At 36.9% G+C, this 22,539-nt stretch overlaps 3 protein-coding genes across 3 annotated transcripts; 1 reads left to right on the top strand and 2 right to left on the bottom strand.

Moving 5' to 3' along the window:
* The first annotated feature begins 6,235 nt into the window (after positions 1-6,235).
* Positions 6,236-8,589, top strand: LOC113283117 (TOM1-like protein 2). The gene is made up of 3 exons (XM_026532271.1): positions 6,236-6,887; positions 7,374-7,643; positions 8,000-8,589. The coding sequence occupies exons 1-3, from the start codon at positions 6,402-6,404 to the stop codon at positions 8,411-8,413; spliced, it is 1,170 nt and encodes a 389-aa protein (XP_026388056.1). The 5' UTR covers positions 6,236-6,401; the 3' UTR covers positions 8,414-8,589.
* Positions 8,590-8,840: 251 nt separating this feature from the next.
* LOC113283116 (PH, RCC1 and FYVE domains-containing protein 1-like) lies at positions 8,841-16,404 on the bottom strand. The gene is made up of 9 exons (XM_026532270.1): positions 16,128-16,404; positions 15,193-15,279; positions 14,461-14,550; positions 14,199-14,285; positions 14,017-14,118; positions 11,010-13,397; positions 10,649-10,795; positions 9,674-10,029; positions 8,841-9,262 (listed from the first exon to the last, which is right to left on the bottom strand). Exons 1-9 carry the CDS (start codon positions 16,173-16,175, stop codon positions 9,100-9,102), a joined length of 3,468 nt encoding a protein of 1,155 aa, XP_026388055.1. The 5' UTR covers positions 16,176-16,404; the 3' UTR covers positions 8,841-9,099.
* Positions 16,405-17,061: 657 nt separating this feature from the next.
* On the bottom strand, positions 17,062-22,272 carry LOC113283115. The gene is made up of 10 exons (XM_026532269.1): positions 21,977-22,272; positions 21,737-21,863; positions 21,517-21,621; positions 21,323-21,400; positions 19,915-19,970; positions 19,179-19,236; positions 18,382-18,507; positions 18,163-18,258; positions 17,951-18,022; positions 17,062-17,298 (listed from the first exon to the last, which is right to left on the bottom strand). Exons 1-10 carry the CDS (start codon positions 22,093-22,095, stop codon positions 17,236-17,238), a joined length of 900 nt encoding a protein of 299 aa, XP_026388054.1. The 5' UTR covers positions 22,096-22,272; the 3' UTR covers positions 17,062-17,235.
* Positions 22,273-22,539: the final 267 nt, after the last annotated feature.

Genomic DNA, 22,539 nt, shown 5'->3' with positions numbered 1-22,539 from the left:
CATCCACTTTTAATATCCACTAGATAAATTGTAGTTATCTAAGCCTTACATATTATATGGTATAAAAATATCAGGATTCTCGCTACTTGCGATGATGTAACGTGTTTTCAAACATTAAGTCCTCTGAGGTGCAGTTACAATAGACAAGATTCATACTCAAAGGTGATTAAGGTGTATACATAGGGGTGTGTGTCATAAAACGTGTGCATCATAGTTTTCCGGTGCCAGTAGATACATATTATGGTATATACGTAGATACTGAGACTGATACAAGGTCCTTAATTATTATTTTTTTGTATCATTTTATTTTAGTTTTGCATTAGTATGTATCAACCGAACAAACCCTTATGAACTAGTATCCCACAAATATATATCGATATAGAAAAGATAAATCATGGCATCAACTTTTTCATCAATTTGATATGTGTGTGTACATATATATGTTTGTTATTTGCTTCCAACATTGAGGTTGAGTTTTTCTTTGAAAAGTTTGATAATTTGAAGATGATACACAATCTCAATAATCATGAGATTTGATAGCCTTTGCTATTATTAAACGGTCAATATTTTTCAACCATATTATTCAATGCATGAATTTTGTTATAGAGGAGAAGGAAATATTTGAAGATTCATCAAGTCTCTAACATATCCGCTACAAAGGGGTATATTAGCTTGAAGAGAAAAGTCAACTATTTGTTATAGTAAAATGTGCTTAGTCAATTATAATCTAATGTAATAATTTATTTAAAACTACACTAGTTTCGGGTTTGAGTTTTATTTAACTTAGCTATTAAAAATGGAAAAATATTTAAACGTCATCTATATGTAAATTTGATATGACGGGTGATGACAACACCTAAATCAGGTAAAAAACTATAGTCTCGATCAATAACAGTTAGTATCACTGACACCATGGTGTCATATCAGTGTCAATGAATACCTGATACCCAATATAGCGAACCACGACGAATACCCGACCTGAGTTTCAGTGATATGTACAGTCTGATACTGATTGAAAATGACCTATGTTTATTGATAGCATGAAAATAATTTGTGATTTAAATTGGTTTTGACTTGCTTAATATACGAAGTTGGTTGTTAATTGATATTCATCTAAAAAAATGAACAAATTACAAAAGGACAAGAACATAACAGGAAGAATACACCAAATGATAATGAATTGTAAACTGAGAAGAGAAAGATCGGAAGACCGCTGGTATATCGATTTTGTGTATTTTAAAAAGACTGATTGCATCAGAGAGATAATGGTGTTTGGATTAAAATCCAACCATTTTAAATAATTTTCTTATTGAAGATGAATTCACATGGGGTAATGGTTTGTACCAATCATATAGAACGACGCCATATATCGAAATTTTAGATTTTCATTTTCATGAAGTTCTATTACATACTAGACATGTACATCGACCATCTTAAAGCCTACATTAAAATCTACCCAAAGTTACAAAGGACAGGAAGGTGCAAGCAGAAATATCTGAAAGCACAAAGCATGCCATAAATCGGGATAAGGAACCCAAAAACAAAAAGATCACTAAATAAACAGCCACTAAAATTGAAAGAACATTAAAAAAAATAAAAGGAAAAAAAAACTAGAAAATACAACCTAAATCTAAAAATACATAGAGACAATAGTTCAGATGTTCTGTGAGGAGCAAATCTGCATTCGCCGAAAGTAATTTAAATCTGAACTGAAAAAACACCAGAAATCACTAGAAACAAAAAGTTATGAAGAAAGAAAAAGTTATGTATTTTTTCTTCTTCCCGAAACGAGAGCATTTATTAGTCTGTATCAGGATACTACAGAGTAATAAAGTATCTACCCTAGTACAATCTAATACAACGGGATATTCGAAATGACAAACCAGAGCGTATACCCGATTTAAGTTTCAGTAATACTTGATTGACAATAACCAATGTTTATTGCTAACATGAAAAATAGTCGAAATTGGAACTTCTATTGGTTTTGACTTGCTTAATTTATGAAGTTGGTTGTTGACTGATATTAATTTAAGAAAATGAACAGATTGCAGAAGGATAAGAACATAACACGAAGAATACAACAAAAGATAGTCAAATAATAAACCGAGAAGAAAAAGATCGGAAGATCGCTGATGCATCGATTTTGTGTATTTTAAAAAGACCAATTGCATCAGAGGAATAACGATGCTTGGATTCAAATCCAACAATTTTAAATATTTTTCTTCTTGAAAATGAATGCACACGGGGTAATAATTTGTCCAATCTTAGAGAACGACGCCGTATATCGAAATTTTATATATTTATCTTCATGGAGTTCTATTACGTACCAGACATGGACGTCGACCATCTTAAAACCTCTATTAAAATATACCTTAAAGTCGCAAATGACATGAAGGTGCAAGAAGAAATATCAGAAAGCACAAAAAATGCCATAAATTGGGGACAAGGAACTGAAAAGCACAAAGAACACTAAATATAAACAACCGCTAAAACTCAAAGAACATTCAAAAAATATAAAAGAAAAATCAAACTAGAAAATAAAACTTCAATATAAGAATACATGACTCGCCGAAAGTACTCTAAATCTGAAAGAACGACAGAAATCACTAGAAACGATGATTTATAGAAGAAGAAAAATGTAATGGCATATTTTTCTAGAAACGAGAGTATACCTTATTTAATATGTCCATCGTATTAGTCTGTATCAGAGTAATGCAAACTAGTAAGGGAATTTCATATGGCAATTACTTTTAAAGAAATTTGTTAAGCCACGTGGATAGGCAAGGTGTGGATTTTCCACTATGGTAAATGCAAGTTGGCGGACCATGATGAGACATGCGGATTAATAGGATCCGCGCGGTACAAAGTCAGTCGTGGGAGGTCTTTATTAAACCGTCGGCGGATTTGCTAAAGCCGCCAACAGCTACTTTTGTAACGTTCACTAAAAATGCTAGTTTTTCCCAAATATATACTACCCGATTTCCTCATTCAAAAAACACAACAATCATTCGTCCAATCAATATTTTCTTAATTTCTCTGAATTTCAATCTCTCTTATTTTTTAACTATAGATCTTGATTTTGGTTCTTCTGAGGAAGATATGAAAATAAATGAAACATTGTATGAAGAAGAGCAAGAAACGTATATAGAGATTTTGCGTCAAATGGATGAATACACAATTCAGGATAGAAGGAGGCGAAGTTTTATGTTGTAATTACATTCAGGAATGATACCAAAGCCTTTACAGCCACATAAAGTTATGACCAGAAGATGGACATGGCGAGATTGACATTTTTATCCCGACAAGATGATGAATGATTACTTTAATCATGGATGTGTGTATTCCGATGCAGATTTTCAGCGTAGATTCCGCACGGGCCGCAACTTCACTCAAAGGATTGTTTTGAGATTTGTCAGGTATAACCTTTATTTAATTATCAGTATGATGCACGACATGTACGAGGCTTTAATCCTGAACAAAAGGTCAATGCAGTTCTCCAAATACTATATTATGGGGTCCCAGCGGATTCCATGGATGAGTATATATGTATGGGAAAAAAATCTCATTTAGGTATCTCAAAATGTTTTGTGAAATGATAGTCGAGCATTTTGGTCCAACTTTCTTAAGAAACCCTACTCAAATAGATGTTGATAGAATCACTAACGAAAACACAAAGAGGGGTTCTCCAGGAATGTTAGGTAGTCTTGGAAGTAGTAAGTGTGTCTGGTTGAATGGGAAGGTCAGTATAAGGGTCACTATCCAAAACCAACTGTAATATTGGAAGCTTCGGCTACTTATGATTGTTGCTATTGGCATGATTTTTTTTTTGACTCCCGGGGTTAACATAATAATATCAATGTTTTGCATAAGTCGTTATTATTTGAAGTTCTTAAGCATGTGATCAGACCACGTAATTTCACCATCAACGATCATGACTACATTCATGGTATTATCTTACAGACGGGATCTATCCAGAATGGCCCACTTTGGTTCAAGCTTATAGTCAGAAATGGTTTGGACCAACGACTGCGAAGGATGTGAAAGACTTTAACAACCAGCAAATGGCTCTGAGAAAGGATGTTGAACGCGCTTTTGACATTTTGAAAATGAAATTCGCTATCATAGCTGGGCCGACATATTTTTTTTTTTTGATCTTCAAGAAATGAACAAAATTATGCTAACTTGCATTATTCTCCATAAAATGGTCATAGTGGAAACTAGACGCGACCCAACCTGGACTAGTTTTTCAGACGAAGATTTGAGGTTGAGGCTTGTAGTGCAGCATGGTCGTTCTGCAATGAAATATAAACTCTCCACCGACAGAATCCAGAACCGGGGACTATATAGACAACTACAAGAAGATCAAGCTAAGCACATTTGGGTCACAAAAGGAGCAAGAGGCTCAAGAGCAAAAGCACTCTCTCGCGGTCACGGTTGTTAAAACCGAGGCAGATAGTCGTCTTTTTCAATTAAATGTTGTTTACTTTAATTATGTTTTAAGTAATTGATGTACTTTGAAATACAATGTAATGTAGTGAGACGGTTCAAATTAATTGATAAGTGAAAAGCATTTAAGCTAAACCAGTACATTTAAATCAAACTTAACAATTAATTTTTTTTAACTATTATAAATTATAACTGAAAATATCTAGCACGTTTAATCAAGGGGATAATCATCTTCATCTTCTTCCGATACATCGACAACGTCTTCCTCATTCTCATACTGGGCAGGTTGTTGGTTTCGTTGTTCATTCAGTTGTTGTTCCACCCTATCTACTTCCTTCTCCCATAATCTAAGTTGTCGTGGATTCATTACTATTATGTTCCTGGAGAGTAGATTATTCCTGTTAAAATCCATGCAATGTTGTTCTTGCAAAAGATAAATTTTTACAAGTTTCCTTATTGCTAAGTCCCGGTCCATGCTTCTATCTTGTTCGACTAAGCGGTCGTTTTCCACGTACTTGGAATAGTTGAACTCGTTTGAATATCCATTTTCTAACCTTTGGATCGCGTCTCTCGTTGTTTTTCCGGCGTTAACACCGATATTGGTGTTAACATTCAGATTGGTGTTGTGTTTTTCCTGATTACTTGGAGACCCAACATGCGGAGATGCATTTCCTTCCGGTGAGGAAGTAGGTGCACCATTCTGAAAATCCTGTGAAATTGGACCATGGGGTGATCTTGTTGGCATTTGATTACCTTCCAACACATATGGATTAAATTTGTTAAGCACCCTCAGAATGTTGAAACAACTTTCCTGTTGGAATCTAGTTTTTTGGTTCTTTGCCACTCTTCTCGACATCTTCGCTCGGTTCACCTTCCCCACTTCTTTTGCATCGGAACATTTGCATGATCAAAGCTACGTATTCAGTAACATCCTTGCTAATTGCATGAAAACGATGAGACAACCCTTCCGAATCGTGATTATGGATGTTACCGGTTTCTTCACGAAATTTTTGAAAAGTATTTCCATAAAACGTAATCTTTTCCTGCTGACAACCATTGATTTGATCTACTGTAAAGAATACATAATTCCTACAAACTGATCATAAACTTGGCACCACTGACTTGACCGGATCTTTCTTGCGCTTGTTGTTGTGATTGCTGCGAGGGGATGCGATGTTTGTTGTAGAGAGGGATTTTTGGAAAATTTTCTGATAAATCGAGATGTTATAACAATTGTGTTTGAAATGAGGAAAAAATGAATATGGAGATGGTATGAAATTGAAATTTAGAAATAGATGGTTTAGAATGTTCGACTTTTAAGTTTGAAACGAGCTGCATTTATATATAAAAAAAATAAAACCGTTGGATGATTAATATCAGTACGGATTTACTGAGATCGCACAACTTTACTAAATCTGCTGGCGACTGATGATGAACCGCGCAGTTTAAGACGAAATACGTGGCAGTTCAAGAATCGTAACCGCTAAACTAACAAATTTGCTCGTTTGCCCAACCGTTTTTTGTTTTCGTTTTGTTGAGTCCATAGTGGACTCATAAACAAATCAAAGATTGCTGAGTCCATAAGAAATGATCTAAAGTATCTATCCCTGGTAAAGGGATGCCGATACGGGTCCGTATAAGTCAATACCTACCGATACAGATGCGTAGGGGCACCAATACCACTTATCTTTATGGTCAAAACCTTGGACCTGACAAATCTGTTAGTGCGGAACACGTGTATGTTAAAGCTGGTCGTGACATAGTTACGGGAGAAAAGGCCAATTCAAAGATAGAGACCCTCAAAATACGATCAAAACCACTCCACTCTGACTCTCCTTGTAATAACTATTTTTAGGGTTCAAGTTTCACCAAATTAGGGATTCTCGATTCTCTCAGAAACTTTGTTTCTCTGTTGAAATTAACCTAAAACTAGGGTTTCATTTCTGGGTTTTAGAATGGATAAGTTGAAGTTAACTGGATTGGGTGAAAGATTGAAAACTAGTGGAGCTCAAATGGGGAGAATGGTTAGTGGTAAAATGAAGGAAATTTTACAAGCACCAACACAGGAATCAAAAGTTGTAGATGAAGCTACATCAGATAATCTAGAAGAAGCAAACTGGGGTTTGAATTTAAGGATATGTTCTTGGTTAAATTCTGAAGAATTTAGTGGTACTGAAGTTGTTAGAGCTATCAAGAAGAAAATCAGTGGTAAGAATACTGCTAGCCAGAGATTAAGTCTTGATTTGTTAGAAACTATTGCTATGAATTGTGAGAAAGTTTTTTCTGAAATTGCATCTGAGAAGGTTTTGGATGAGATGGTTAAGATGATTGATAATCCACAGACTCATCATAGTAATAAATTGAGAGGATTGCAGTTGATTAGGGCTTGGGGAGAGTCTCAAGACCTTGCTTATCTTCCTGTGTTTCGACAGACTTATGAGGTAATCAATCATTTCAGACTTTATTAAATGTGTTTACCCTTTTTTTTTCTGTATGTTGCTAATTTCTGTATTAAGATGGTTATTATGTGATTATCATGGATGGTGGTATTTACTCGAATAACTACCCCTCGAGACGACAAGGTCTAGATGGTGTTGGGCATGCCGATGGGAGGTTATACTTATACCTAGTTGTTGTATAAATGGCTTTATGCAAATGAAGTATGCAACTTTAGGTTTATCATTAAATGTTGGGTAACACACGAATAAATCATTGATACACTTTGAAAGCATCATGTAGGATGGTTAGTTAAGTAAAATTAGAGTATCAGATCAATCTTGGTGTTGACGGAGACGAAGCACAAATATCTGTCCTATTTAATACACAGATATATGACTTGTGCATGGATTTGCAATTTGTACTAAGTAACACTAACAGTTAAGAGCACTGATATGAATCCATTTTTGTTTCGTCACATTCATTTGCAGAGTGTGAAGGGAAGAGCGATACATGTAGAACCAAATTCTGCAACTCCGTATTCTACATTGGAGTCAGAACTTGAACAAGAACGGCTAAATCCTCCTGAAAGATATCCTATGCCTGCTATGGGTATGGACACCCTTGAAGATACCGATATCCCATATCAGAACGGCGGTATTTCAGAAGAGGGAAAAAAAGAATTTCTCGAAATTACTCGAAATAGTATTGAAATTCTCTCTAGCATGTTGAATGAGGGAGAACTGAAGCCCATTGAAAAGGTAATTGCTCTCCTGTATTGAAATTTCATGAGATCATCACTATTTTGGAAACCTGTTGTTTCTAGACCCCTTACTTGACCAAATTTGAGTTGCAACATAGATCTATTTGGGATATGTCCTAAAGACTCATTTTTCCTACACCGGGCTTTTCTTTTCTTTCTGTGGTTATACCTTTTCTGGAAGATTTAGATACTTCATTCGAGTTTGGGTGGTTACAGAAGCAAGCATGCTTTTGCCAAAACGTGTCTAGTTTCAACTTATTGAAATATCTGGTTGCCAAAATGACATTCTAAATCTAGGTGCCTTACTACCTACTACCTTGAAGCAAAGCTCAATTTTCAATATGTTGATTACAGGATGATGATCTGATGGCAAGCATGGTGCAGAAATGCAAGCAATCTCAACCTTATATACAGAGGATGATAGAAACTACCACCAATGACGACGGGTTTCTTTTTGAAGCTCTAAACCTTCACGACAGTCTTGAACAAATCCTTTCCAAGTATGAAAAGATGGAGACTACAGTTGAAGAGACAGAAATAATCCACAAGGTATCTGAGCTGTCCCAAACTACCCCTGAGGCGTCCCAGACTACCCCTGAGGTGTCCCAGACTACTATTCCTGAGGTGTCCAAAACTACTCATGTGGGAACTTCAACTGATGGCAGTCAGGTTGAGGTCACAGCTGGTGAGGCTGAAAAGTTAGATTCATTGAAAGGGCAGAGCACTGAGGATAAAACAGTGGATGATGAAGGCAAGAAATCAACTTGAATATCCTTGTTACCTTGGAATCAACGGTTCAATTTTATGTTTGTGTCTGTGTACAGATCTGTGTTCATTAGAGATTATTTTGTGGCGAAAGAACATGGTGTTTGTATTTAAGCTAGTTATTTCTCAACACAGTATGTTTTTCTTCTTAATTTTTGTTTGAATATTTCTTTCCACTATTTCTAGACTAGACTGAAAGTGTTTTGAACTAGGATATGCAAATCAATAATGAGCATGTGCAGTGTGCTGCCAGTGCTTTAAAGGAAAAGTTTCCAGCTTTTTGTAAGTGGCCAACAGCAACACAGATTCAGTTTGACTATGCATCAGGAGTGATGTATAGTTGTAACTGGACTCCTGGCACAGGATGCGCCGGCTGGCATGGCTAATTAGGGACACACTCTTATGCACCTGTTTTAGAAGCACTTAGCTCTGTCTATAAATTTAAGTTTGTTTGCTTACCCCCAAAATAGACAACCTTTAGATGCAGAGGAAATTTCCATGCCAAAGCAAATAATAACATTACAGTGGCGAAGGCATTTTCTCTTCAACACTTCATCTACTGTACAGTACTAGAGTGGTAGGAGGCAAATGGTATAAACAACTCTACGAGAGGAAAAGAAAGAATCAAGAATTGAAAAAGAATTCTAAACATTGTTTGGCGCTGTAATCATTCAATCTAAACTCTAAAGTCACGGAGGTGGAGGTGCGGCTTCTTCCTCCTCTTTTGGTGTTGAATTCGTAGATGAACTGGTGTGGGTATTCTCTTTATCTGGAGATCTATATCTCCTAAACACTCTATCTTTATTCTCCTTCCACCACTCTTCCGCCTGCTGGTTCGCAAACCTTCTTTTACTGCACAAACATGGGAATTTAATCGATAAATCATAGTAACAAATATTGACACATGAATTATTAATAAGCTATGCTGATATGACATATGAATTGGTGTACAGTATGTCAACTAGCTGTAGGAATGCAAGTGTATTGTTATTATATTTAATATGCGAAACTATAATGTGTAAGATGTCTAACATACAAATTACTCATTTCTGCCCGATTATTAATAAGACGATACATGTATGGAATCTTCCAGTGACTCGGTGGATTCTTTTACCATTCAACTACTGGCTCCCTATATATTCCGCTCGATCATTATCATAACTAGACTCTTGAATTTTTGAGGTTAATACTAATTCTGAAAATGCAATCAAGGAAAAGGGAAAGAGAGATACGTTCTCACTTCACAGATAAGTTATAAAATACCTGAATCTAACACGTTTGAAGACTTTGGTTCCATCGACAATAGTAGCAGTTATATACACTCCAGGTTCAAATTGCTCAGTCACTTCCATGCTCTGAGATGTTGAACCGTTCTCAACTTTATGATGAGAAACACTTTCAGAACTGGACGATCTCTTGAATCCCAATTTCTGTGATAAGTTAGTATCAGAGGTACTTTGGTGCTGTTCCTTCTCCACACACTCTGCTGTCAAGGAAGAAGAGAAGTCTGAAGAATGGCTTCCATTTGGTTTGAGCAAAGAATCCATATGAGCATGGAAGGCTTTGAAAATTTCATTTTCACTGAACTCAGGAGGTAATTTCTCGGTCATGTCGTTCCACTAAGCAAGAAAGCAAGGAAAACATAATTTTAGTACTGTTAGAGATAGAAGCAACTAAGATAGAGATGCATTTACGCATGTCATTCCATACCAACAAATGTGACTGCGCACAGAAACTGTTGCACAACTAACTTAGTAGAAGAAGCTATGCCGGTAATGCAACCCTATTGCTACTGATTGAACATTCAGTTTGATGTCTATCCATGACGTATCATCAAGTAATATTGACAGATGGCTATAAAGGTCACTATATCCAAGGCTAGAGTATTGAATAATTTTAACAATTTTTCTGGTCGATAGATCAAATCTTGCATAAACCTGAACTAAGGCACATAATTTGTTTTAAAGTTCAATTTGCAGACAGCAGTTCCAGGGTTGATTAGGTTCTCTACAGTCAATTTAGAGTGGAACATAGTTATATTTTCGTTTAATGCTGTAATTAGATGGAAGATGGAAATTTCATCAGATGGGATATCGATCAAGCACCCACTGTTATTTTTGTAACTTAAAACTTTCAGGTTTACCAAGCTTTGTTTGTGCAGTTTAGCTTGACAAGCTCATTTTGCATTCTTCTATGTTTGGTAGATTACAGTTAAGCTTTCGTTTGCCATGGAAGTACCTGGATTGTGATTGACTTGACTACTTCTTTGGCTATTCTACAATTGGAAGATTCTTCTTCAGCTAGAGACAATGCTTCTTGAGTTTTTGTATGAGCTTTCTGCACCTCCGCATCTTGAGATTCACACTTTACTTTCAAGCTTTTAACCTAGAGGTTAAAACACATCACATAATAACTCAGATTTGGCAAATGAGAGTAAGATTAACTGTCATACATTCATGTGAGTGAGTGAGTGAGTGAGAGAGAGAGACAGAGAGAACTTATTTTTTCCTTTTTTGGGCACTTTTCTTTTGAAATGCCATTTGCTGTTTTAATGAATTCGGACTTGACCAAAAAAATGAGTGAGTGAGAGAGAACTTACCTGGGTTTGTAACTTCATGACTTCTTGGTTCAAAAGTTCATTTGTTTTCTTGAGACTATCAATGATGCTCTTAGAAAACGCAGGAGCGGCAGAGCGTGGTGGGCTTGGCCTCCTCGAGTATGGTGAAGAAGGTCTTGATGGTGTTTGAACTGCTGACTGAGGTGGAGGTGGTGGCTGAGGTGCTGACGTAATAACTGGCTTTAGAGCAAATTGAAGTGCACTAAGTGGACTCTGAAAAGCAATATCTTTTAGTTGAAAGATAGATGGAACTTGAGTAATTTGAGTTGACTGAGAAGACTCAGATTTCATCCCTGGCTTAACCATTTTAACGTCTACGAACTTCACTGGTTCAGGGCTAGGAGATAACAAAAACCTAGACGATCTTACGTCTCCCTTGTCTATCCTGTCTCTTCCATCTAGTGAACGACGAGGTGCAACCGTCTTTTTAGTAGTAAGACCCGTCGGAGTACCAGCTTCAGATGCTTTAAGTTTTGAATAGCAAGAATCACAAACACGATGTGGTTTTCCAGGAGTTGGAGCCAACGCAGCTCTCAGTGCTTTTTTTGAGCTACAAGCATGGCAATGCACCAGTCCGCAATTGTAACAATTGTGCCGCTTTCTAGTAAAGCCAAATGCTTGACGACAACCAGAGCAGAGGGATTGGTCCGCTCCAGATACCCACTTGTGAATGCAAATACACGCCGTGAAGTTTGACCCACATGATACACTTTTTACATGCCTATCTTTTAAACCTTCAACAAAGGTTGGAGCCTTACGATCTTCAGTATCTCCATGTCCCAATCTTCCATTTGCACCTCTTCCCCAAGTGAGCACTTCATTTCTTGATGTTAAAACCGCGACATGTGATTCACCACAAGAAACCTCTTCAATGAATTCACCTACCAATTTATCTTGCACCAACCGAGGTAATTTACCGTCAGAGAGAGGATTACCTAGCTGGCCGTATGCAGTAGTTCCCATCGTAAATACATGGCCAGATGTTGTAAGAGCAACAGTAATACAGTTTCCACATGCGACTTGGTAGAAATCATAGTCAATAAGTGCGGGGATACAGGTAGGAACCAGGCGTGGGTCCTTATCTCCGTGACCCAAGCGGTATGTATCACCATCCCCCCAAGTGAACAATTTCCTAGACGAGATATTTGAACCAGCCTGTCCCATGACCTCTACGATTGCCGCAGTGTGCCATACTCCAGCTGCAACCTTGACAGTCTTCAATCCATCCAAAGATTCAACTGCTCTAGGGTACGCAACACTTTCTCGATCTCCATGCCCCAAAACAGCAAATGTTCCATCACCGAATGTAAACAATTTCCCGTCAGAAGTTACAAGTGCTGTGTGCCATGTTCCACATGCAACAGATAAAACTTGTACTCCTTCTAAAGGACCAGAGACTCTTTTGGGTATCCAGTGGCTAATGTCAGTTCCATGACCTAGAAGTGCACCATTTTGGGTACCATCTCCCCAAGTAAACACATCGCCAGCCATAGTTATTGCACAAGTGTGATATTCTCCACATCCAACGTACTCTGCATTATTGAGTATCAGATAATCAACAAGTTGAGGGCGACTAAAACCGGAATCAATTTGATGACCAAGCCGGCCACCAGATTCCTCACCCCAAGTAAAAACTTCACCCTGTCTCGTAACTAGTGCAGCATGTCTAGAACCGCAAGCAATCTGATGAACATCCAACACCACATTTGATTCTAAGGACTTAGGAAGAAGAACATCGATTTTTGACAGGGTAGGAGACACAGATCCATCAACTAAACTCCCATCACACCAGACCTCTCCCCAGACATAAACATCACCCAAGGATTCAATATCATCTGGTCCAGAACCTTGACTAGAGCTACTAGGAGCGCTAGAAACACTAATTCGTATACCATCTGCGTTACTTGCTCTCGGTTGCATTTTTCCACGGTCTGACCCCACATCTGAGCTTCTAAAATTCGAAGTATATTCTCGTGAACTACCACCTACTGACTTTGTGTAATAACTACGAGAAACAATTCCACGGTCTGACCCCACATCTGAACTTCTAAAATTCGAAGTAGATTCTCGTGAACTGTCACCTACTGACTTTATGTAATGATTACGAGGAATACTTCCATGGTCTGATCCCACATCCGAGCTTCGGAAATTCGTAGTAGATTCTCGTGAACTGTCACCTACTGACTTTGTGTAATGACTACGAGGAATACTTGCACGGTCTGACCCCACATCCGAGCTTCTGAAATTCGAAGTAGATTCTCGATAACTGTCATCTACTGACTTTGTGTAAAGACTACGAGGAATACTTGAAGTAACCTCTAGCGCTGCACCAAAAGGACGAAAATTCTGAACGCTACCACCATCAGTGAACTGATATTTGTAACAAGATGGTATGTGTTACTTGGCAGTTTTATGATAAACAAATGCTAGCAACAATATCAGATCTAAGTAACATGCCCCAACTTGGCACAACCCAGAAGTATTCCCACTCCGGTCGTTGCTCATGTTACGGGCCTAGAAAGTCTATTCAAGAGAGCGCCCAGACACAAAACTCGGTTTAATGCCCCTAGAAAGTCTGGCAATATATGAGTGCAAGATAGACCTTAAGGAGGGAGCTAAAACACCATCCAAGCAATGCGACGAATTACATCATTCTATCTCAAATTTTGAGAATGAGGCATCTAAAGCTAACATCAACACTTAAAACATTAATTATGACTTTGCTTGGTATACCGCGACTATATTTCATGATGCAAATAGATGAAATACCTCAAGTTTGTGGGCTTTTGGTGGGAACCACAGTGAATTTACATGGTAATTTGCATTGAGCCATTAATACAACAAGTAAGAAGGCCCATTATTGTGCGTATTGCAAATTACCTGCAAAAAATTTACCACCAAAGCCCCCAATAGAGAATGACTGAATAAGTACAGGATATGAAATTCCATAATGAAAAAAACGTAAGACTGTTAAGAGACAAGGACTCACATCAGAAAGATCACTTTTACTACGCCTAGTACGTTGACGCGTCAAAACCAATGCCTGGAGGCCTGCAAACCACACCTCTGCTTCAACTTTGTCCTTGCATATCTAATTAGTAGGCAGGGTTAAAGATAATCTATATGTACCAACCACTATTAAACTTACAATTTTAAGGTTCAATCACTAACCAGATCAAGAGATCTTTCACCATTATTATAAAGAAGGGAAAATGATAAATACTCTTTTTCAGGACGCAAATATCTCCTAAAAACGGCCTGCAGTGTAAGAAGCAACACACAAACTAAACTGAACATATTACAAATAGTAAAAACTATGAAACGGGTTAAAAATAGAAGTAAAAAACAACCAGTAAAAAAACTAACAAGAAATAAATTCATAATTGAAAAATTACTGTAACAAAATGTATCCTTGAGAAATACACCGACTCACGGTTCTCTGTCCAGGGATGATATGTGTGATGGAAGACAGCTTCAAATTCCTTTCCTCGCCACGGGAAAACCAAATTAGTGTTGTTTCGTCCTGCAAGTACAGTTGTTATTTCCAACTCATTTACGTATCCAGAAGACCATTGGCCAAGAGATTAAATAATCATATCCGAAGCAATAAATACTAATGAAACGAGCATGTGCTAGCACATATCAGTACTTGATGGTTGAAAATTCCTTTGAGAAGCCCAAATATTTACAAGTAACGATATTAGCTGATACACTGTGAGGAGGTTCTGATACTGTGCAGATAATCATGTGGAACACAAATAATGCGGCATGTGGTGAAACCTCTAATCCCATTGGATATCATGTAAGCAACTGTTAAAAGAAAAAAAGATGCCCAAACTTTGCTAATCTTTTAGCAGTAATTTGAGAAATCAATGTTGTATCCTGACCTCCTAAGATGACGATTTACAAGGCGAGAAGAATCTTTTTATTAGAAACCAGTCGTTGAATTATACCCATGTACGACTTATTACCATATGGGTCATTATGAAATGGTATCACTTCACGCAATCTAGTCCTTCTACATGTCTACTATTACGAGCAAATGACACAGCCCATCTATTTTTCCTAAAAAGAACCATTGACTGGTGGAAGGATGCATGCGATATGTAGACTACGAAGACAAAAATAAATAAAAAGTTAACCCAAAATAGAGGTAGTTACTCACAGAAGAAATTCTAAATGGACAAAATTTTGGCTTTCCTTTCCGACTGTACTTGATTAACTGAGTACCCTTCTTCAAAGTAATAAGCGCCTTCACAAGAAAATGTAGAAAAGGGACATCAAAATAACAGAACAAAATATATGGCTACAAACAACAAAAACTTAGAACCCAATTAAGCATCATAATAGGCTAAGAGAATCCATGTTCTGCTACATACATATATCAAATCATTTATGAAGTCTATTCTGACCTGAATTCAGTACGAGGAGGTTCATTCCCTTTCTATTGGTTACCATATAACCAGGTGCACAAATACTTCTCAATTCAAGCCAACGTTACTATATAATCCTATCTCTACTACCATAGGAGCGCAGTGCATATCTTCCAAAAGGGTCATTAAAAAGATAAAGGTAGTGAATTATGTCAGATTAAGCTTTGTTATGCATCAAGAGAAACTAGTAAAAACCCACCAATGTAGACTTGTAGAAACTAGGTAGAGAACACTGTTTTTGAATAGAACCTTGCAAAGCAAGATGGTGTAGTGCAGTTTGTTCAAACAATGAACAAAGAGTAAGAAATTGATTTTTATATGCCAGAGATGTAATTCTTTTTTTAAAAAAAATTGCTTGACAACACCATGGAGTTGCTATGGATCGATATAGGGAGAGATTTAGATTTGTTAAAGGAGCCACATTATGGTTTAGAAGATCCATCCAAACAAAATTGTAGTCACTAGCATAACATGCAAACCCTTTTGAGTAATCTATATCTTGTTTCGTTTCTCTGAGTCAAATTTACCAACAGATCACATCAATGGGGCAATGATTCCAAATTTTCTACCAGCATTCAGAATTTTACATGGATAAAAAACCAATAAATAAATGCAATTGAGAGTGGGAAATAATTAAAAAAAATATATAATTTTTTTTTTGTCTCACTTGTTCAATATCACGTTCAAGATTTCCATAATTAACAAGATCTGCCATTCCATCTGTAAGATGATTTGTTGTGAAGAAGAAGTAGAATCATTCTCAGGCGCTGAACACACAGTATCCTTCTTCTTCATAGATGATATAATAATAATTGGCCGTTCATTAATATCCAAAATCCAACCAGATTGTGTGTTTTTCAGTTTCAAATCATCACATTTTCAGACAACCAACTCTGGAGAAGAAACAAACATGGAAGAACGGAAGATTTTCCCAAAAACAAGGAAATTATGGGAACTCAATTTGTTTCATCATAAAAGAATGTTTCTTTTTTAATCCTCACGTGTATGTCATGTGATAAGCTTAAGGGCAAGTCCTATCCTACATGAAACGTGCCTATGACACATGAGCTTTAGCCCGTCCCTGATATTTTTGCCCTAATATTGTGAAAGAAAATGTGATGTGAAGGTTTAGCTGTTCAGGGAACAGGAGATAGTACTACTTCTTCCTTTGTAAGTCTCATCAAACCCCCAAAATTTCTTCATCTGAAAACTCATTTCTTATACAATGGTATGGAAGTGCATAAAGCTGTTATTGCTTCTGGACCTAGGTAGTCAGGTCCTACTGTTCACTTTGTGAAGAACATTATGATACTGGTTGCTCAAAGGGTTATACCTGTTTTAGCAAATGACACTGCCAAGGAATTGGCTGCACAAGTTCTGCGGGAGGATAGACAGTATACCCAAAAGAGAGAGAATCCGAAAGAATACAGCTTGGAAACCCTGCCTAAACTTCTCAGGCTAAGACAATTGCATGGTGCAACCACCTCGTTCAAGACCTACAACCAACTCATAAGATTCAGAGTTGCTTATGGGATTTTTTTTTTTTGTGAGGTACTTCGCATACATGTTTTCCAAAGAAGTCAATAGTTCAAGTACATGGGTTTAAACTAAAAACTGGTTTTCAGCAAAAATTAGGAAGCTTCTTTATTGAAGAAGTAATAGCTGTACCTCACTCGCAAAATTTGACACCAAAGATAATAGCTAAAGACCTATAACCTCGCAATAGTTTGTTGCAAAATTAACTCTACCCTTCTTATGAAATACAAATTTCCTGATCATCTATAAAATGAGGCCAAGATGTAGAGCATAACAGCAGTTGCGGAAGTGATAAATAGTTCCTGCATCACCACAATTGTAAGTTTAATCAGATAAACAGATGCTATATAACATCCAACAACAGCCATGATGAGTACCCTAACTTATATAACATCCAACAACAGCCATGATGAGTACTCTAACTAAAGGTCTAAACCGATTTGAAGAAATCAATGCATTCATAAACCAGATTGATACAGCCAGTAATAGGTGTATCCTTAAGTTGTATACAGTTGCAAACCATCAGATCTTACACAGCTACATAATTGAAAATGTTCCAGTTCCAGTGTGTTCCTGGATACTCAGTTCTGATTCTACTGTGTCCAACTCTCATGTGTAACGTATATAAGCTGGATTGCCAGCTTTGGGTCCAGTTGTGCATCACTTCCAAATCATACACACCCCAATAGGAAGTGAAATGATTCTAAATTATATTACAAGCGGTCAAGGATTTGGCACTGAATGATGTACAGTGTAAACTGGGAAAATTAGTTCGAGCTAGACATGACCAAATTGATGCCCCCAGATTTATGATGGTTTTGTGGACCTAGGATTCATTCTGAACTTAAGACTGCACAAATCATAATGATAAACTGTAACATTCTCCTAGGGAAATTATTTTAAAATATCATGTCCGTTTATAAACTACTCAAGGCCAATTAAATGTGATGTTACCTGGTTATTATAGAGGAAAGAAGGAATGAAACTGCCAAGCATCTCAATCACGTTTAAAATACCAGTGAATCCCTGCATTATAAACAATTAGGAGAGCATATTAAAGTTAGTCTCATAGGGGAAACAACAATGGCTAACACCTCATTTCTTCACGGCATTGAGGATGGTCTTAAATATGAAGGTAAACCCAATCGGAAAATTGACTCGCGTACCAGTGAAGTAACAGTAATACAACCAAAAACTAATGAAAGGGAACGAAGAATTCGTTTTCCCATTCTCAATCCCCGCCCTTCATCCTCACCTTCTTCCTGCAGCCAAGAGTAACAAAATATTCTAATAAATTGCATCAAGAAAGAAGTAGGTTCTGCAGTTCTGCAGATGAAAAACCTTAAAGTAACTCAAATAAAAATTGTGATAACACTGCTACTTACATTAAATGTAGGAGAAACAGATGGTTCTGAAGATTTCAACTTCTCAAATATTCGATATACAAATACAAAAGCTAAAAACTGCAGAGGCTTCCATTCAGCACTCCGTTTGATAACTATCCAAGCGGTCTATATAAAAACAAGACAATGACGAATTCAGCCCCCATTCAAAGAAGAGAGTGACAAAACAATGATCACTAACTAGTCAGAGGAGAAATTGAGAGAAGGCAGTAGCATTTGACTGTAACAGAGCAGGTGGCATAAGTAGGAATATGACCATTGTGTGTGGTAAACATAATCATGACTCGGGGCAAATTACGTGCCTATTTTCTACTAGTGATCTAAATACACTGTCATACTCTTATACTTAAGCGAAGGCCATACAACTTTTTTCAAACATATCTCATGTTCATATATAAGGCTTCCAAATTTATACAGTTGTTTTCGCTGAATAGAACTTTCTTAGCTTTAATTATGTCATCTAATCAGAATTTATTTTTTCCCCATTCTTCGCGTACAGAGAACACACCTAGTTCTTTGAGGCTAGACATCCTCCGAGGAGAGACTAGTACTGTGTAGTATCTTCTAGAACAAGAACAACATGAAGCCCGTGAGCCATGATATGACTTAGTCACGGATAAGGTCCGTTCCCAGCATTCTTAGTCATTATTTTGTTTCCCGACAACCACATATGAATGCAATCACAATATACTCGAATCCAAAAAGTCACAGTAAAAAATGAACTGAAGAAGAGAAGGTTGAGAATTGAGATCCATGTTTCAGCACTCTGTGCAACTTACAAAAACAGCAGATATTGCCAGGTTTATTCGCATATCCTGTACACTGGATTTCGAAAACCTGAGGATGAACAGAGTCCATAATCAGCACAAGAGCAATCAAACTAGATACCTATACTGATTAAGATTGACAGCAGATATGAATTATGCCTTTTAAGGTTAAATGGAAAAAGAAAAAAAACAAATTTATCTGACATATGGGTTTAATCTTAACATTTGTAATTGATTTACATTTGATAATACAAAGGTTAAACTCTTAAGTTGCTCTCCCCAAACATTTAAGGAAATTTCATGCACATATTCATCTATGGGGCCTACCCAAAATCTCCATATATGAAAACATTGAGATCGCCTCAGTAAAATTTGAAACATTCAGACATTTCTATCAAAACTATTACTAGCTAAATATTAGCTAGATCCACAAAATTATATATCAGAAAGGCTTGTTAGAGATGCTATAAAATGGCTAAACCCTCTCAACTATGTCCTTTCATATACCATATTACATGACCGTAAAATGGAAAGACAGTCCTAGACTATTGTATCTAAACTAGCTTATATCAAATGAAGTTGCCGATTACCTTGCTCAAAAACCTTATCCTAACAATTTGCGCACATTTTTCTTAAAAGACTTTCATCTGTTTATTCCTGAACTTGCCTAGAAAACATTGTATGCTCAAGTTACTTAGTCCAAATGCCCAACCAACTGACACAAAGATATTCTGCTTAGAATAAATACCTTGGGCCCCATGGTACAATTGGTTGTCTATCAGCATATTTTATGTCCTTCGAGACCTGCAAGATACGGTATTTAAAAAAGAAAGGTCGGTGAAAAATTGAAGCCAATAATATGAAAAAGAATATACACATAAATGATACACACAAGTGTGCACAACAACTTTGAATAGTTACTGGAAAGGGAATTTAACAGAGCTCAAATGAAAATGGAAAAAGGGTAACACTAGGGGAATTTGGTAGTCTGACATCTGGTGAGCTAATTACTAGCAAAGGTGAGTTGTGATAAATCTCATAGTTTTCCATACCAGTTACATGTTGGTACACAACTATACCTCGCCAAGTTGATGCACAACTTCTCATCGCTTATGCATAATAAATTTAATAAAATTATCCTGGATGTTCTCTTCGATACTGGAGTGGATTTACTCTGACAGGGCATCCCCAGAAAACAAAATTCCATATTTAATCAATGTTCTGGCGCAGTGTTTAGGTTTGCATTGCAAGTACCGCAGGAAATGCCTTTAACACTCTTCAGACTTTGTAATGTAACAAGAACCGAGCAATGAAGGGAGCTCTGATTACACCTACCAGTGAAAAGAATGTGCTTCTTTTAATAAAGCAGACATCACCAGAAGGTTTCCTCAGTTTTCTTCAACGTTACAAGTTAAAACTTAAAAGAATATAATAGTCAATATGTGCCATTTTATGGTAATATGCAAAACGTAATACTCCATAAAGAGCAGAGTGGCATTCTAACTCTGAACCGACTACTGAGAGGGCAGAAGAAAGGTAATAACCCATCGATGGAAGCTAATCAAAGACAAAGAGCTACTGGCAGCAGCAAGCAAATCTAAATCATGACACAGGAGATGAAAGTAACTCTTAGCCGTCCTAGATGTGAATTATCATAGCCATCGAAAACCTTGACATTCATAGCCACAAAATGTCATGCAGAATAATGTGCGGACACTTCAGTGTAGAATCTTCACATTATCAATAATGTAAACCGACAGACACATTAAAGTTGATTTACAGAAAACAGATGCTAGTGTTTAAGATAAGAAGAGATAAATCTGATAAATCTCATCACCACAGATTCAGTGTGATATACTAAACGTTAACTAAAATTCTTGTAATGAGAAGTAAAGAAGAGAAGATATTGTATCAGCACTGAAAATACTGACATGTTGGATGGAGCTAAACCAATGAAATAGAACTGTCAACTTTGAAACTAAACCAATGAAATCAACAGCTCAATAGATACAAATAGAACGACATTCCTTGCCATCTGGGTTTAGGCAAATATCATTATCTCACATGCTACAAAACTAAGGCAATTTACTAAAAGTCACTCATGTACTCCCCACTCCTCAAGGACATGAGAATAACAAAGCAAAGAAGAAATATACCTTAAAGGAACCAACTGTCAAGCCCTTTTTCCGATTTGTTAGCTGTGCCATCATAACTTTATCATATGCCTTTTCTAACTGGAAAAAAATAAAATAACAACAGACCATTACACCTCCAACTTAATTACAGCCCTCATTGTCCTCAACAACATATAATAGACGAACATAGAGCCATAAGTTCATTAGTAACATACTCGAGCTACAGTGGCTTCATCACCATTTCTCTCAGCCTCCCTTCGCCTTCTTGTATATGCCGCCTTAATCATTTCAAATCCCTCTATGGAACTTACACCAATAACCTTTAATAATAAAACAGAATAATCAAAAACTCTGTGTAAACAAACAATTCGTTGTCGCTCACACTACCTATCTTAACCAGGCATGGTATAACCTTAGTTAAATTCTTAAAATTACCTCATAAGGATTTGCGTCACTATCTGAACTTCCTGCAGCAGATGCAGCTGCACAAACCACTCCAGCATTCCGTTTCCGTATCAGTGGACATGCCACTTTATGATTTACTTGTTGTATCTTTGGAAACCTAAAATCATTACAACAAAAACCCAATTTGTTACAATTCCCATAAGAAAAAGCATACCCCTGGGATGCAAACCCTATCTGAGAAATAAGAATGAAAGAATTTGCTCTTGTTACCTTAATGATGACGAGGTACGAAGAATTGAAGGAGAAGCGGCATTCTTGAAGCAATTGATTCGAGAAACATGTAATTTAGGGAACTGAAACGCAGTTGATATAGTAGTAGTTGTCGCCATGGGTTCTGTGGGTGAGTGAGTGGTGAGAAATGAAAAGGATTTGTTGGAATTCTTCGGAACTAGGGTTTTGTTGGGTAGAAGTGAAAGAGAACGGCCATTAGAGGCTTGTTATGGTTTTTCTGTTTATCATAAGTACTGCCTACTTCTACTCGAAAAACTCAAATTTATCCGTAATGGCCCGGCCTTATTCTGATGCCCCTTATTCAGAAACACTGTTCGTAGATGGCTTGGCTGGCTATATTATTGTGGCAACTCCCATGGGAAACAGAACAGTCCACAACTAGCTAATGCATTGTTTGTTTGCATCTGCGTGATTTGAATATAATTTGGCTTGTGTCAGGTACGTCATGTCATTTATATCTTATTCGGATCTATTTGAGTTAGGTACCATGCACCTAATTCGTTAAATAAAATTCTTATATGATTCAAAAATATTCTATTATT

Source organism: Papaver somniferum, chromosome 5 (assembly GCF_003573695.1).
Source record: "Papaver somniferum cultivar HN1 chromosome 5, ASM357369v1, whole genome shotgun sequence".
NCBI lineage: Eukaryota > Viridiplantae > Streptophyta > Magnoliopsida > Ranunculales > Papaveraceae > Papaver > Papaver somniferum.
The sequence above is the reverse complement of the archived record's forward strand: the minus strand, read 5'-3'. Positions and strand labels throughout refer to the sequence as shown.